We start from the raw sequence: 14854 nt of genomic DNA on the forward strand, positions 1-14854 counted from the left end.
GGTGTAGTAAATTCAAGAAAAAAAAAGTTTTAGGAAAACCATAGACAAACATCGAAAATGTTTCTTTAGTCTTTTGTAAATCTTTGAATTTAAAAAATTCTATTTAGCATAAAATGTCATAGCCTGAATGCATGTTTCTGTTATAAATCAATAATTTTGACATTAAAGAATTTTTTTTCTACATTCATAGAATGCTGATTTGCGGAAGCAACTTAATGAACAACAGATGAAAATCCAAGCCTTAAGTGATAGACAGGTGAGACAAATAGTTTAATATTAAAGACCACACCCATCCAAGCCCACACCAATCCAAGACCACACCTATCCGCAACCACCACACCCATCCAAGCCCCGACACTCATCCAAGACCATGCCCATCCAAGCCCACACCGATCCAAGCCCACACCGATCCAAGCCAACACCCGTCCAAGCCCACACCCATCCAAGCCCACACCCATCCAAGCCCACACCCATCCAAGCCCACACCCATCCAAGCCCACACCCATCCAAGCCCACACCCATCCAAGCCCACACCCATCCAAGCCCACACCCATCAAAGCCCACACCTATCAAAGCCAACCAATTTTTAACAATTGAGTCTTTGTGTTAACTTTCTTAACACTTTAAATATTGCATGGTGAATTTAAACACTTATGAGAGTTTCGTTTTTCTTAAAAAGAAAAATGCACTTATGCCGGAGAAACTTAAATAAGTCCAGAGGGCTTTAAGGCTAGTTCCACCAGAACAAAAAGTATATTTAAAGTTAATAAAGTATGGTTGAGAGACTTATTTAATTTTGGAAAGATCACACACTTCACTATACTTAAGACAGTTAGATTAAATTCTGCTAAAATAAACGTATTTACTGCTAAACATAAATTATAAAGTGTGAGTGTGCCAAATAAGTAATTTTTTTAAAGTAAATGTTAAAGGTTTGCATGTAGGTTTTCCAAGAAGGGAAGTACTGTATATACTGTAAGTATAATTGAGAAAGGAGTATTTTTCAGAAGATGGTTGTAAAACTTTATTTCCTTCACCAGAACATTTGTTTTTATTTGCCTGTTTCATTTTTGTCTCTGTTTTGTTCAGGCATAAATTTGAATATAAAATACATAAAAAAAAACCTTGCTCCCTGGTCATGTTTGAAGCTCCATAAAATGTGTATAATGTTGCAATATAATTTATGATTTTGTACAAATTCTGAAGAATTCATGAAACACTTTGTTTTTCCTTCTGCTTGATATACTCAATAAATAAAGTAAAGCTCTGTCCACACCATCAAACTGATGTGCCCATATATGAACATGATGATGTCAAAGCACAACCATATTTGGGCACATCACACATTTTTTGATAATTTAGACAGAACATAAGATTATTTGCTACAGTACGTTTACCTACGTAAAATGTTTAGTTCATTTTACCCCCAACCCCCATCAACTTATTAACATTAAAGGTAATTAGGAAATTTGATTCCCACTATAGAATTTCATCTGTTGTCAATAACAGATTTAAATTTATAGTTGTTGGTAACGACAGCTCTGTACTGATAATACAAATGCTGTAAGAATTGAATTGTGTGATTCTGTTTTATCCTTGCAGGTGTTGTTGCAAAATTATTTATCATATTCACAATTTGACTCTGATCTCTTTCTTGTGAAACATAGAAATTGAAAGTTCAAATTTTAGATTTTGACTGTGAGGATTTCAAACTCATGAAATAATTGCATGATTCAACAAATAAAATAACATTTATTATTTGTTAAAATTATAACACACATTGTTCTAAATCAAACATATATTCTGTCCACTGCTTCCATCTTTGAAAAATAGTTAAGACAGAAGGCTAGGCCATTAAAAATGGTAGTGCTTTTTTGGCTGTAAAGTAAAAAAGAATGGGCACACTACAGGTTGGTTATTATCAATGGTGCAATAAACATTAGAAATCCTATACACAGAGATACTCTTTAACATATCATCCTCAGAGTTCCTTGTTTCTTTTCTTCCGTTTCTTAATTAGAAATAAATTCAAGATGAGATATGTAGTAAAATTATTGACTTGGATTTTCAAAAGCTTACAGTATAATGAATTTGTAATGATTGAGTAGCGCTTAATACGATTTTGTCAGTTTATGTTGTTTCAATTTTACGTACTCTATTCAATTGGGTGTGAAGTCCATGACTTTCTGTATCTCAATCACAATCAATTTTAGTCATGTGATCCAAAGAAGAATTAACATTCAAGCAACTGACAAAAATCAAATCCAATTCATGAGTTTATAAACAACTGTCATCACACTGTTCTAACTCTTACCATTTTCACACCTGTAATTGTTACAACTTGTTTGTTTGATCTCCCGATCTATTACACATTTTAATACACGCATACGAACCATGAGAAATCTCGAAAGCATAGTTGCATGCTATTTGATACTATGATTGGTCTGACCAATACGCGTACGCGCAATAACAGAATGAGCAATCTCGGAACTAAAAAACAGCCTGTCGTCAGTGTTTTTTTCTTTCGAGATTTCACAAGGGATTTCCACAACATTGTCTTCACACTATACAACAAACCTGGTTACAAGTTGTTACTTTTTGCAGATCTGAAAGTGTATTACATAATTCTTAGCAAATTTGCGTCACTGTGTCTGAGTGGGTTTAGTGCTTACTATAAAGCCACAGTTCTGTATCTGAATTTTCACCTTCACCAAATGTGATGGAACAAACTTATTGGTAATTACCGTAGTAAATTTACGGACCGGTTGGTATGAGGACTAATAACGTGTAATGAAGCTACTGACGTTGTTTTGAGTATGTTGGCGTCATGTTCTGTGTATATCAAATTACGAATTTGTCGTCATCCAAAAAGTTTAAACAGTATAAAATAGTAAATACTGTCAGTTTTCTCAGCAACAGTTTTCTTTTTTTAATTGTAAATGTTATATTTTCCTATTTAATCACAATTCTCTATATTATATTATATTATTATCCCATATTTGGTATTTTCACCCGTTATTCATATTTGTAACCTGTAATATTTTAAACATCATTGGTCATATTGAGTATTTTTTTTTTTTGCATTTGGAGGATCTAAGCAAAGCTTAAGTTTTCAATGTAATCTCATCATTGTAAATTCAACTATCTGATGAAATATCAAACTAGTGCGGACATACACTACCATCCCCATTTCTATGACAACCTGGGATTAGTGATGGATCTACTACTATCTCATTCACTGCTATTTAAATCTCGCATTTGACTTGGATAATTCTTTAATAGTGCTGTTAATTCAGAATTGTAAAATCTGGCAGATTTTCAGATTTTATTTAATGTTTTCTTGCCAATTCATATGACTTGCATCACTGGATATCTGAAGATTTGTAATGGGTTAATTTCTATAAATTAAACAAGTATGATTCATAATCAGGATGTTTTACATAGTAAAATGGTAAAGATATATTGTCCCCCTAACAATTTTTTTTAAATATACCATTTTAATGTCACATAATAGTTATTCACCTCTGATCTGGAAAAAAAAATTTACCTAAAAATACAGTAATTTAACGCAAAAAATGTCAATGTATTTAGTCTTTATAAGTGAAATCATTTTGTGTCCCATTTTTTTTTATTTGGAAGTGAATAACTTTGTGACAACTGCAAAAGGGTCTACGGTATTATTAAAGTCTGATTTTATAAGTCTATTTTCATAATTGTAGGGGACAATACTGTATCTTTAAGGTTTAAGTGGAGACTGCTATCCAATTTGTATTGGAACATTCCATGCTCCTACTACAGTTATAGTTAGCAATCATTTCTACTTTAAACCACTAGAAACCCCTGAATTAAATTAATTTAAGCCTGAAAATCTTTCATTAAATTCACAACGTATCTGCCAAGAGAGAAATTGTATGAACTGTTAGTTTTATGATTTAATCCAATATTGATTTTAAATGTTCTGATGAAATACATGACCATTGAAAAGTAAATTTTTACAAGTTTCCTTTTATTGAGTGTGTGTGCTTAACTACAGTTTTTTCTGCTTTCTGTTTTTACTGTATACAATAATAAAATTGTTATTACATGTCAGTCTTTATTTGATCTTATTTTAATCTTAGGAATTGCAATTAACAACTAAATCCTATTACTTGCTTGTATAAGAACATTGGTAATAATCTATTACGCGAGTACACGGAGTAACGATACGAGAAAATTATTTATCAAGGAGAATAAACTATCTAATTATGAGTTTACTTAAACTACAGTATTCTATCCCCTTCTACAGTACGGTACTTATTAAATGGCTTTGTGACACAGTGCCATGGTAATTGTAAAATCATTCAAGCATGACAAGAACAACAACCACCCAAAAGTATATCAAACCATGATAAAACCTTACTGTATACGGACAAAGAACAGCATCGTTATTATTGATTAGACTGTTTCTATGTAAAATGTTTTTCAAGTGTTTTCACCCAAAAATGTTTCTTTAGTCTATCTGTTATTATATTGAACTGTAGTGTTATGTTTAATTAGAATAGAAGTTCTTTGTTTATTTAATTAAATCTTTAGTATTAGTATAAATTAACTGGCACAGAACAAATTTTAAATTGCTTATTGATATACTGAAAATTAATTAATTGATTTAGAAACCAGAGTTTGGTATCCACTCTTCCAGGCTGGTAATTAGTTTTTAGAAGGTTTATTCAATGTCCAATTTTTTGTTTTAGTAGTTTGTTAATTTATTTGAATAAATTAAATTTAACATTCTCTTGAAATATTTTTCTTTAATATCTAAAAAAAAAAAAATGTTTGTGAAATAAAAAAAAAGTATTCTAGTATACATATTTACCATATTTTTTCCAAGGTTATAAGTAATGTGTACTGTATTATTAAATAACAATATAATGACTAAAATTTATGCTGCGGTACGAATTGATTATATCATAATAGTATGTCTGAAATAATTTAATTCAGAAAGGGACTATAAACATCATTTTCACAATAATAACAAAATAGAATTATTTTTCTGTAACTACAAACACCCATTTTGCAACTACACCTTGCACTTCTAACTTGATCCCTTAAATTTTGTTTTCTTATAATATTGTATAGCAATTATAAACTTCTGACATGATCCCTTAATTGAAAGATGCAGAAATGGAATTGTGGGTAGTGTAATTGGGAGTTTATAATAATTAATAATCTCTTGTTAAACTTAAGAGGGAGTTTATTTTAACTCGGGTGATGATTTTAAGTTGTTTTTATTATCGTTATAGAAATGGGTTGTTCAGGATTTGCGGAACGAGCTTGTCAAACATGAGGAAGCTGTGGTTGGTGTGAGTAGTTTATTAAAGAATTAATAATTGATGTATAAATAAATAATTTGATGTATATGAAATAACACTTTGATATCCATTATGTAGATGAGTTTTAATTAAATGTGATTTATTTTACAAATGATGGAATATTTATGAACACAGCTGTTCGGATCCCATGATGCATAGCAATTGAAAATGAAAGAAAAACTTTTGTTGTTAAGCAATGAAATTCAAAGATTTTTTATTTACAGTTCTAGATAAAGGTCATGTTTCGTCATTATTTTAAAATACCTCATTAAATTTTTCGAAAGTGAATTTCTTGTAATATTAATAATTATCTATAACATACTGTAAGTTTTTTTATAAAATAAAAATAACTAGGTATAGCCTGAGGAAATTATAAACCATTTTTCTAGGCTACCAACATTTCTATTTATGAAATATGTATGTAGAAATGTATCATATTCAGATGTATTGCCGGACTTGATTAACTTTCGGCCTCTGGCTCCTAATTTTTGATAAACATTATATTGTAGTGTAAATTAAGCAATTATGATTTTTTTTAAATCTAAGCAAAAAATATATCTGAAATTATAAGCATGATAAATATATTTGGATAAATTATTAATGAATTACAAATAAATAAAAGTAAAAAATTAAGAAATTGTTAACATTTTTTATAGAAAAAAAAAACTTGATACCAATACATCACATAGTACCCTGTCATTTTTGTACTTAGGCAAATGAGGACTTCATTTCCTTGTTACATAATGATATTGAAAGTTATCATACCAGGGAGTTGTTATTAGATGGAGTAACAACAAATTTATCAACTGATCTACAGCCAATAAGCGACGAGCGGTATACAGGAACCTCAAAGGATTATGCAGTCAACTGGCACTAATTTCCTGCCTTTTGTTTGGAGTCTACTTTGCCGACGATGCCAGGCCCTCTATCGCCGGGATTCGTCCATTTTGAGTAAAGACTTTCGATGCATTCCTGACAAACAAACATTGTAGGCATGCGCAGATGATTCCTTCTTCGTCTATAGCTTTACAATTTGTTTACGTCATTAGAGAATTCTGCAATATATATTTTACAAAAAACCGCTTTAAATTCCGACCTTTCGTTAAAAAGTTACGATAATTCAAAGTGTACGTTCATCTGTTTGTTTGTAGACCTTCTTTCGTGATTTTCAGAGACTTTTGGTAAGTTTTAAAGTTAATATTTGATATTTTCCGCACGTTTCTCCATTTTAACACCAGCGCTAATATTTAAAAGAGTATGTCTTCTATCATTCTCTTGATATCTTATTTTCTTACAGTTTCTTACATAATCGTAATTTTGGTTAAAATACAACATGTTTTTATAGGTGTGGGCATGTTGTCAGTAGTGATAAACGCCAGCGTGTAATCTGGGTAATTAACACCCTCCGATCGTATGTTTGTTGGCGGCTGGAATCGCCGATTCTGGTGATGCACTAGGTACACCACCAGGGCCTAGGCCTAGCCAGGGAGATGGTCTAATAACAAATCCCTGGCCTAGCCCTCTCCCATAAATAGGCCTAGGCCCCTGCACGTATGCTAGGCGGGGAATTACCTATATAACTAAGCATAGCCTATAGAATAGGCCTATATAATTATAGGATGTCCACTATAAATAATAATTAATATTAATACAATTCTATGACTATATATGAATGTACTGACTGTAATTTATTTTGTTGTCTTCCTGTTATTCATTATAGGAATTTGTACTGTAATAATGGAAATACAGGCTATTTGTCGTTTATGTGGGCGAGAGACTGCTGCATCTGACTCAAGACGTCTAATTTTGAAATCTGATTATTCAGATTTAATCCAGCGTGCACTACAAGTAGATGTGAACACGGATATTCTCCCACCATACAGTTGTAACAACTGTAGAGTAAAACTTGACACATGGAAGAAGAATATGCGCTCTAAAAAGAAGGATGTAAAAATTGGAATAAACCTTGCTGATTTTGATTCCAGTGAAAAACAGACAGAAGAATCTTTTTTCTGTGAGGCAGCAGTAGTTGCATTGCATCTCAAATGGGATACATTCTTTGGAAAGGAGAAGACAAACACATGTTTACAAACATTGTTATTTGTACATGATTGTACATGTATTTATTTTTAAATATGTATTCAATACAAAGAATTAAAAAATGACTCAGTATATCGATTATTTTTATTTACAGTATATCATTCATTAAAAGCCTTGGTTACATTTAGATATACAGTACTGTTCAGTACTTGATTTTTCTTCTGCACTGTAGCCCCTTTCTTCTTTGTCTGTGCAGGGAGTTCCCTGGTCTGTGCAGGAACATCTTTGTCTAGAATTGAAAAAAAAAACAATTAACATAACTCCCTGGTCATACATTTAATCAGGCGTTGTCAATTTAACTCCCGGCATTTGTTAACAAATGAAAAATACATAAATCTTCCCAATTGTCAGTAGTGACAGCCCAGGTCATAATTAATAAATGGAAATAATACTGCATCATCAGAAAGTTGTTTTTATTGGGGTAGGCCTAGCCCCTACTTGACCGTCCCTCCCTTCCTTCCTGATGAAATATTAAAGTTCAATGAATAAATACCTGTAAAAAAAAGGCAACGTAAAAGGCCTCCTTTCTTTCCTAGAGATTCTAGCTAGGAACGGTAGGCTGCAGTAGTATCAAATATTGAATAGGCTACACCAGTTACTAACCTGTTTCTTGAGTAGTAGTACTACTACTAGGTCGCTTAACACTAGGCCTACTTGAGCCAGGCCTATGCCCAATATTATTAACGTCGTGTTGTTGACAGCATTGCTCACAAACCCATTTGCCAGCTGGAACTTCAGAAGATGTGAGCAGTGAGCTTCACACATTCAAAATGGAACCATTCATTAGGACATGCTTTTCCTTCACAAGCGATCATTTGATCGTCAGAACTTTCCCCACATGGGCAATACATTGGCACATTTTCATTTAGATCAACATCTTCTAAATCGCTATCATCGAAATCTAAATCGGAAAAGTCTACGTACATCGCATCGGTATAGAAGTCGTCAGTTGTCATTGTGTGTCGCGATTCGATTGTATCATCTGGCTTTCTGAAACACCATGACGATGTGTGACGTAGGCCAGAGTTATTCAAGCGAAGCGAAGCAACTTTGACTTTTCTGCGCATGCGCGTGTCATTGATTACGTCAGGGAAAATTGTTTATTTGATGAGGAACTGTTTATCGGGGATTAAGTCTTATCTATTTTACTTCCTGTCGGAAAAGTAGACTGATCAAAAGAACATACTATGATGTTACTCCATCTAATAACAACTCCCTGATCATACTATAGCTTCCTGTTCATGTGCAAGTTTAACCCCAGAGCTCCACTCTCCCTTTTCCTCAAAATTGTTTAAGAAATTGATGTGCTATTTGTACTAGTGATTACCTTCCCATTACTTTCAGGATATATATAAAATTGCTATGAGTTCTACTCTACTACAGTATTCCTATGTTGCATTTACAGTATTTAAGAAATTATGTAATTCATATTAAATCAGAATTATATAAAGTGGATGATTGAAACAGCAGTGTTTACGCACTCACATCACTGTACTCGTCAACTGGGTGTAACATGCTTATAATAAAAGCAGTCAAATATGTAGTCCATACTTATTTTTACAGAAAATGGGAACTCAAACTGTGAATAATTCTAGGCCATTAACGTCCAGGAGTAATAATCAACAACACAAAGCACAGGTGCCAAAGTTATCATCAGGTAAAGTATAATGATAATAACATTTCATGTGCAAGACAAAAAAAATCCAATTATTTTCATTTATATTTTAGGATCATGTGTAAATTATTCTATCGCAGTCATTTCTTTAACTACATTTTGTACTGTAATTACGTATAATTTAAAAAAAATGTTTATTCAGGTATAAAAGATTTACAAAAATAGTCTGAAGATATTGTATTACAAAGATTGAAACATTAAAAATGACAAATCAAAGGAAGACAAATTCACAGAAAAACTACAAAAAAAATGTAAACATACAGAAAGGCATATAAAAAAACCCATTAAAAGCAACAGTATTCCAAGGTTATTAGATTACTTGTACCTTTTCCACATATTCATCTTAATTGTTTAATAAATTCTAGATTTTTATAATTTAATGATTTGTTTCAATTTATTTTTTTTTAAAACTATGTTTATCCACAGAAGCTAGCTAAACAATAATTGCATACGGGTGTTTAATTACTAACGTTTAGTAGATTTATTTTGCCCATGTCCTTTATACAAATTTCTCTTATTTGATCTGGGTTTGAGCAGATCTAATGTAGCTCCTCCAACTCATTGCTGTTTCTATCCAAGCAATGAAGTAGATCACAATGAGGCAACCGCAATCTTTGTATAACTAAGCAAATGCTTTACATAAACAACAACAATTTTAAGTTCTTGGGAGAGTTTTATTGTGAGATAAATTCATACAGTGATATACAATACAAACATCATAGTCCATTTTAAATGAGTAAAAAAAAAAAAACCTCTTAATAATTTTCTGTTTTTTTAAATTACAGGCTCATTTAAATTACTGCCTTCTCCAGCCAGTAGCAGCCAGCGGTCAAGCCATCATACGTCCAGCAGTCATCATTCATCTCACTATGGAAACCCGTCCCGAATGTCAATAATGACCAATAGTCCTATCAAGGTTCCAACATTCACCACTGTAAGGTTGACCAGTGGAGGTAATAAAAGAGCGACCAGTCCAACTGTTATTCAGGTTAGTTAATAAAATGGGATAATACTGTAAAACCTCAAAAAGAAGCCCATCAAAGAGTACTAAAAAAGAAGAAGCCGATAGGCTTTTTTTCAAGGTTCTACGATATTTCTGCTTAGTTTTAGTTGTACTGCCCTGCATTTGAAGGTAAGTTTAAGTTGTTTTTCGTTTTTGCTGAGTGACCGTACTATATATAAGAGAGAGTTCAATGTCATTTTTGTTACTATACAAATGGGATCTAAATAACTGGAATTATACTGTGAAACAGTGGTACAGTACTTGTAGAGTAGTTTATAAAATAGAAATGTCAAAACTGGAAACCGAATATGTTTGAGGAACTGGAAGAAAGAAAAAAAAACCAGGATGGAAGAACACAAGAAAGATGTGGAAATGAACACCGACGAGGCCCGACAAAACGTCTTGACTTGTCTGCTGTGTGATTTGAATGCCGAGTCGTCTTGAGATAGCGTCGGGAGGAGTTTTTAGGTCGTCATGAGAACTTTAAACATATTGAATTTTCTCCCGATGAGACTACTCGTCAGCAGACAATACTGTCTGATTTGGCTCTAAGAACAAAATCAACTCACAAAACAGAATTCAACCTGCAGTAACAGATCAAATAAACAAATTTAGCCAAAAAATAGATAGTTAAATCAAAAATATTATTATTTGAAAAAGAATGAATAAATCAATATATAATTTATAAAAGAATCTTTACGGATCAGGAAAAATAAAAATACCATGTCTGATTATATGACCAACTCATTTCACCTAAATGAAGTTGAAGAACTTCGGAAAATCGCTGACTACAGCTACCAAAGCTACTCCTAGAATCCACTAACATCCAGTCATTGCCAGATGAAGATTTGTTGACAACAAGTCGAAACGTCGCACACACATGTTTCCAATTACGTAAAGAATTGTATACAGATATATACTTTGTACTCTTTTCTGTCATTTATTATACATTTTTCTTAAATTAACTTATACTCTGAATGCTTTTCATGAAATTAGAAAAAAATACATAATAAATATTAATAAATGTGTACAATATTTTCTTTCTAAATATATGTCACATAATGAAATACTACAACTGTCTCATGTAAACATATCTTTAATTATCAACTTTATTGTTGTACAGTACAAAAAAAACGAATTCTGATTATTTATTTATTTTATTTATTCAATTTCTGCCATAAACATAAGAAGACAAAACAATTATAAAAGGAGGCACGGAAAGACCAAACAGGTGCTAAACACCTATGCTAGTTGGTCAACCCAGATTAAATTATTATATCGGTATATTTTATTCACATAAAAGATCATACATGGCTGAATTGTGTATTTTCACCAATGCAACAAATTAATTTGATTAGCACAAACATGAAACACGTTTTAGGGACGACAGTTACCTAAAAAGCACAAAACTTGGTAAACTATATTATAAGACAGGTCAGTATTCAAGTAAAGTGTAATCACAAACTATAGAGGGCGCAATCATGAATTATAGTCTTATCAATAATAAAGTTCTGTGGCTTGGGTGTATGAATAATGAAGATGTATCCATAGTGATAGAAATTAATTAATTATGTCACTTTCCAATTAAACATGGTTGTACACCAATAGAACGGATTCATTGTGTTTGTAATAATAATTAATTTGGAGGTAAATCATTTCTTTGTAATATTTGTATTTTAAGAAATACTGTAATACAAATGATTTTCCTGATAAATTCAAATTAATTATTACTTTACAATACATTATTATGCAGAATTTTTTAAATAGGAAGGAAGAGCAAGGTGCGATCATTATTTTCGTATTAATTGGAGACTCCTTAGCCGAAAGACAGCCGAACTACCTACAGTAAATATAACTTAACCTAACCATCTAAATAATCTTTCACTATAAAGTAAAAAGAAGTAGCTCATGGGACTTGAACCCCATACATCGACATGTCGAGTCCATAGTCTAATCCACTCGACTAACAGGCGGCTCGATGGAATGCGTTTTTATTAGCGAATCATTTCTTATGTCACACATTCTGGATATGACTAATGAATATTCATGACGTTTCATGAGGGGTCCACAACTTAAGTGCAAAAAGAAACATCGTGAGCAGGGTGGTGGTTAGGTTAAGACGAGGGTCTAAAAATTGTGATGTGAAATACTGAAGCAATTAATTGAATATGATATGTGTTCCAAAAAAAGAATCAAGTCCGTAAAAAAAGTACCGAATAATTGATTTAGATATCTAAACCATTGAATACAAAAATAAAATATTGTACTTTTTCTATGCAATTGTCAAAATATAGCCTTGGGTCTATGTGTTTAATAGCTAGGCCTAATAAATAAATGAGTGTTTACTGGTTGGAGCCAATTTAGTCCAGCAAATCTTGCTTGCCAAACCTGCTTACTGCTTGGGGAGAACACTGTATAATAATAACCTGCATTTTAAAATTGTTTGCAATTAACTTGTTAAAACTATAATCAACTCTTAAGCTCTGTCTACATTATCAAGCTACAGTAGTTCGACAAAAAAAGTTTGATGTGCCCAAATATGGTAGTGATACAGTACTGTATGCCCAAATGTGATATGACATCATTGTGTCCATATGAGCACATCACATTTTTTTGTCACATAAATTTTGATAGTGTAGACAAAGCTTAAGACTACTCACTATAGAGACATACAAAAAATTTGTACATTTTTCAATTTGCTGCACCCACCAGGAATCAACTTTCCATCACTGGAAATAACACCATTATTATAATTTAAAGTTCCAATTTGTTCATAAATTTATATGAAATCTCTCAATATGTTAACTTATAAATGTGTGTATTACTATTATTCATAGCTCAAGAAATAAGATTTTTTATTAGGAAATCTAACTAATATTGTCCCACCGGACTACTTGATTATTAATTTTGAATATGTATTGTTAGAATAGCATCTATAATACAAATATCTATTTTGAATACTGTATATTCGCATTAATCTTTTGTAGCTGTAGCTGTTGATAACAATAAACATACAATAACAACAAGATAAAAACATTAGACGGAAATAAATAGCATGTAAAAATATAAAATATAAAAATCTGTGAAAAGACATCACTCAAATTCAAGCCTAGATTATGCATAATGTAATTAATATTATTGCACAAAATGTTGCTTTATAAATGTATTTTTGTAGAAATAAATTCAATTTGAAATTATTTATACTTTTTGAAATGATATTGAATGGTAAAGATTATTTTGATAAACTAAATATAATATCAAAGTATTTGGTTCGATAGAAAATTCTATAAAAAATGGATTTCAAAAGATCCTAATATGTTAATTTGACACATTAACACATTTTAACATCATAATGAAATGTAATGACTGTAGGAAAGTAGTACACAATATTCCATAAAAGAACTTCTGTTTTATGTTTGTGCATGTTAAATGCAATAGATATCTTCTCCTCATATCATTTACAAATTCAAGTCATAGAGAAAAAAAAAGCATTAATGTATGCATGTTGTAAGATCAATTATCTGATGAATACAGGGACTAGTCGTAAGCGTGTCGGTAATACAGCGTGATAAAGTATTTTAATATTTTACTTTAGCAGCATTACAATTCATGACAATACTCCGTATTTGCTTTTAAAGCATGAAAATTGGTACTGTGTATCCCTAGTGTGCTCGTGACATTATCAAAATCATTTGCGATGCCGTGTACATTATCCGATGTAGAACAGTGTATTGGCGGCTGATACACAATCACATACACACCTAAATGACATGAAGTGCGACATTTGCACATATCGGCTTAATTATCTGGTGCATTTGGACGTGGAAAAGCAATTGGAATGCATCATTGGGAAGGCTATATTCCGCAGGAAGATAGTCCTTCAAAGATTTGAATGTAACACGATAGATATTTAGACTGATAGAGGGAGAAGGCCGTCAATCGTCTCATCACCTCGGAGCCGTGGCTACTCCGTCTGGAATTAAATCGTTGCACAATCAGCTGAGTTTTCTACCTGTGTAATATTTAGTGTGTTTTGCAAAATGTATGCATGATGAATAGCATTTTATAGTGTAGATTGCAAATGCAGTCGTGTTCACTTTACGCAGATTGCTTAGATTATAAACTCAGGCTAAAGTATGTTAAATTCTGATGTTAGTTATTGACTTGCTCTCTCATGTTTTGTCCTATATTATTATTTCTTATTGTTGTCAACATTTACTCACGATTTAATTGTTTTCATATTTCATGCAAGTGTTATTGTATTGCTCCTTGATTATTGTATTGCTCCTTGATTATTGTAATAATTGTTATTGTTGTTTATATATTACTGTACTATACTATACAGTGCATTTATCATACTATTACTACTGCACCAGTAGCGGCACTGTAGCTTGGTGATTTTATCATTACTTATCAATACCACCAGTGTTCTAGGGTCAAGTCTTAGCTACAGTCTAATCAATATATTCTTTCATAGTGTAACAGAATACTAACTACATAACAAGAAAATGTGGATTTTAATTTTGTATTATTTGCTAATGTGATCGCAATAAAGTAAAGGGAAATTACTATTATTGTACTATAGTACTGTATGCAACAGCATGCTCTACACATACTGCCTGCATGCTTTCTACCACTGATATACTTTATATACTAATAATAATTTTGAAATTTTGCAATATTCCTGACAATGTTAGTAATATTAACATATATCTAGCATGCTAATAA

General features: G+C 31.8%; 1 protein-coding gene across 3 annotated transcripts in view; it reads left to right on the top strand.

The window, feature by feature from the left end:
- LOC140054503 (PHD finger protein 21B-like) overlaps positions 1-14854 on the top strand; it is a 31788-nt gene that overhangs the window by 2561 nt on the left and 14373 nt on the right. For all 3 annotated transcript variants that reach the window (XM_072099517.1, XM_072099518.1, XM_072099516.1), the window contains exons 3-6: positions 191-256; positions 5280-5339; positions 9012-9105; positions 9909-10111. In XM_072099517.1, the coding sequence (XP_071955618.1) occupies positions 191-256; positions 5280-5339; positions 9012-9105; positions 9909-10111 (423 nt within the window). The remainder of the gene's footprint in view (positions 1-190; positions 257-5279; positions 5340-9011; positions 9106-9908; positions 10112-14854) is intronic.

Source organism: Antedon mediterranea, chromosome 7, assembly GCF_964355755.1.
Source record: "Antedon mediterranea chromosome 7, ecAntMedi1.1, whole genome shotgun sequence".
Lineage (NCBI taxonomy): Eukaryota > Metazoa > Echinodermata > Crinoidea > Comatulida > Antedonidae > Antedon > Antedon mediterranea.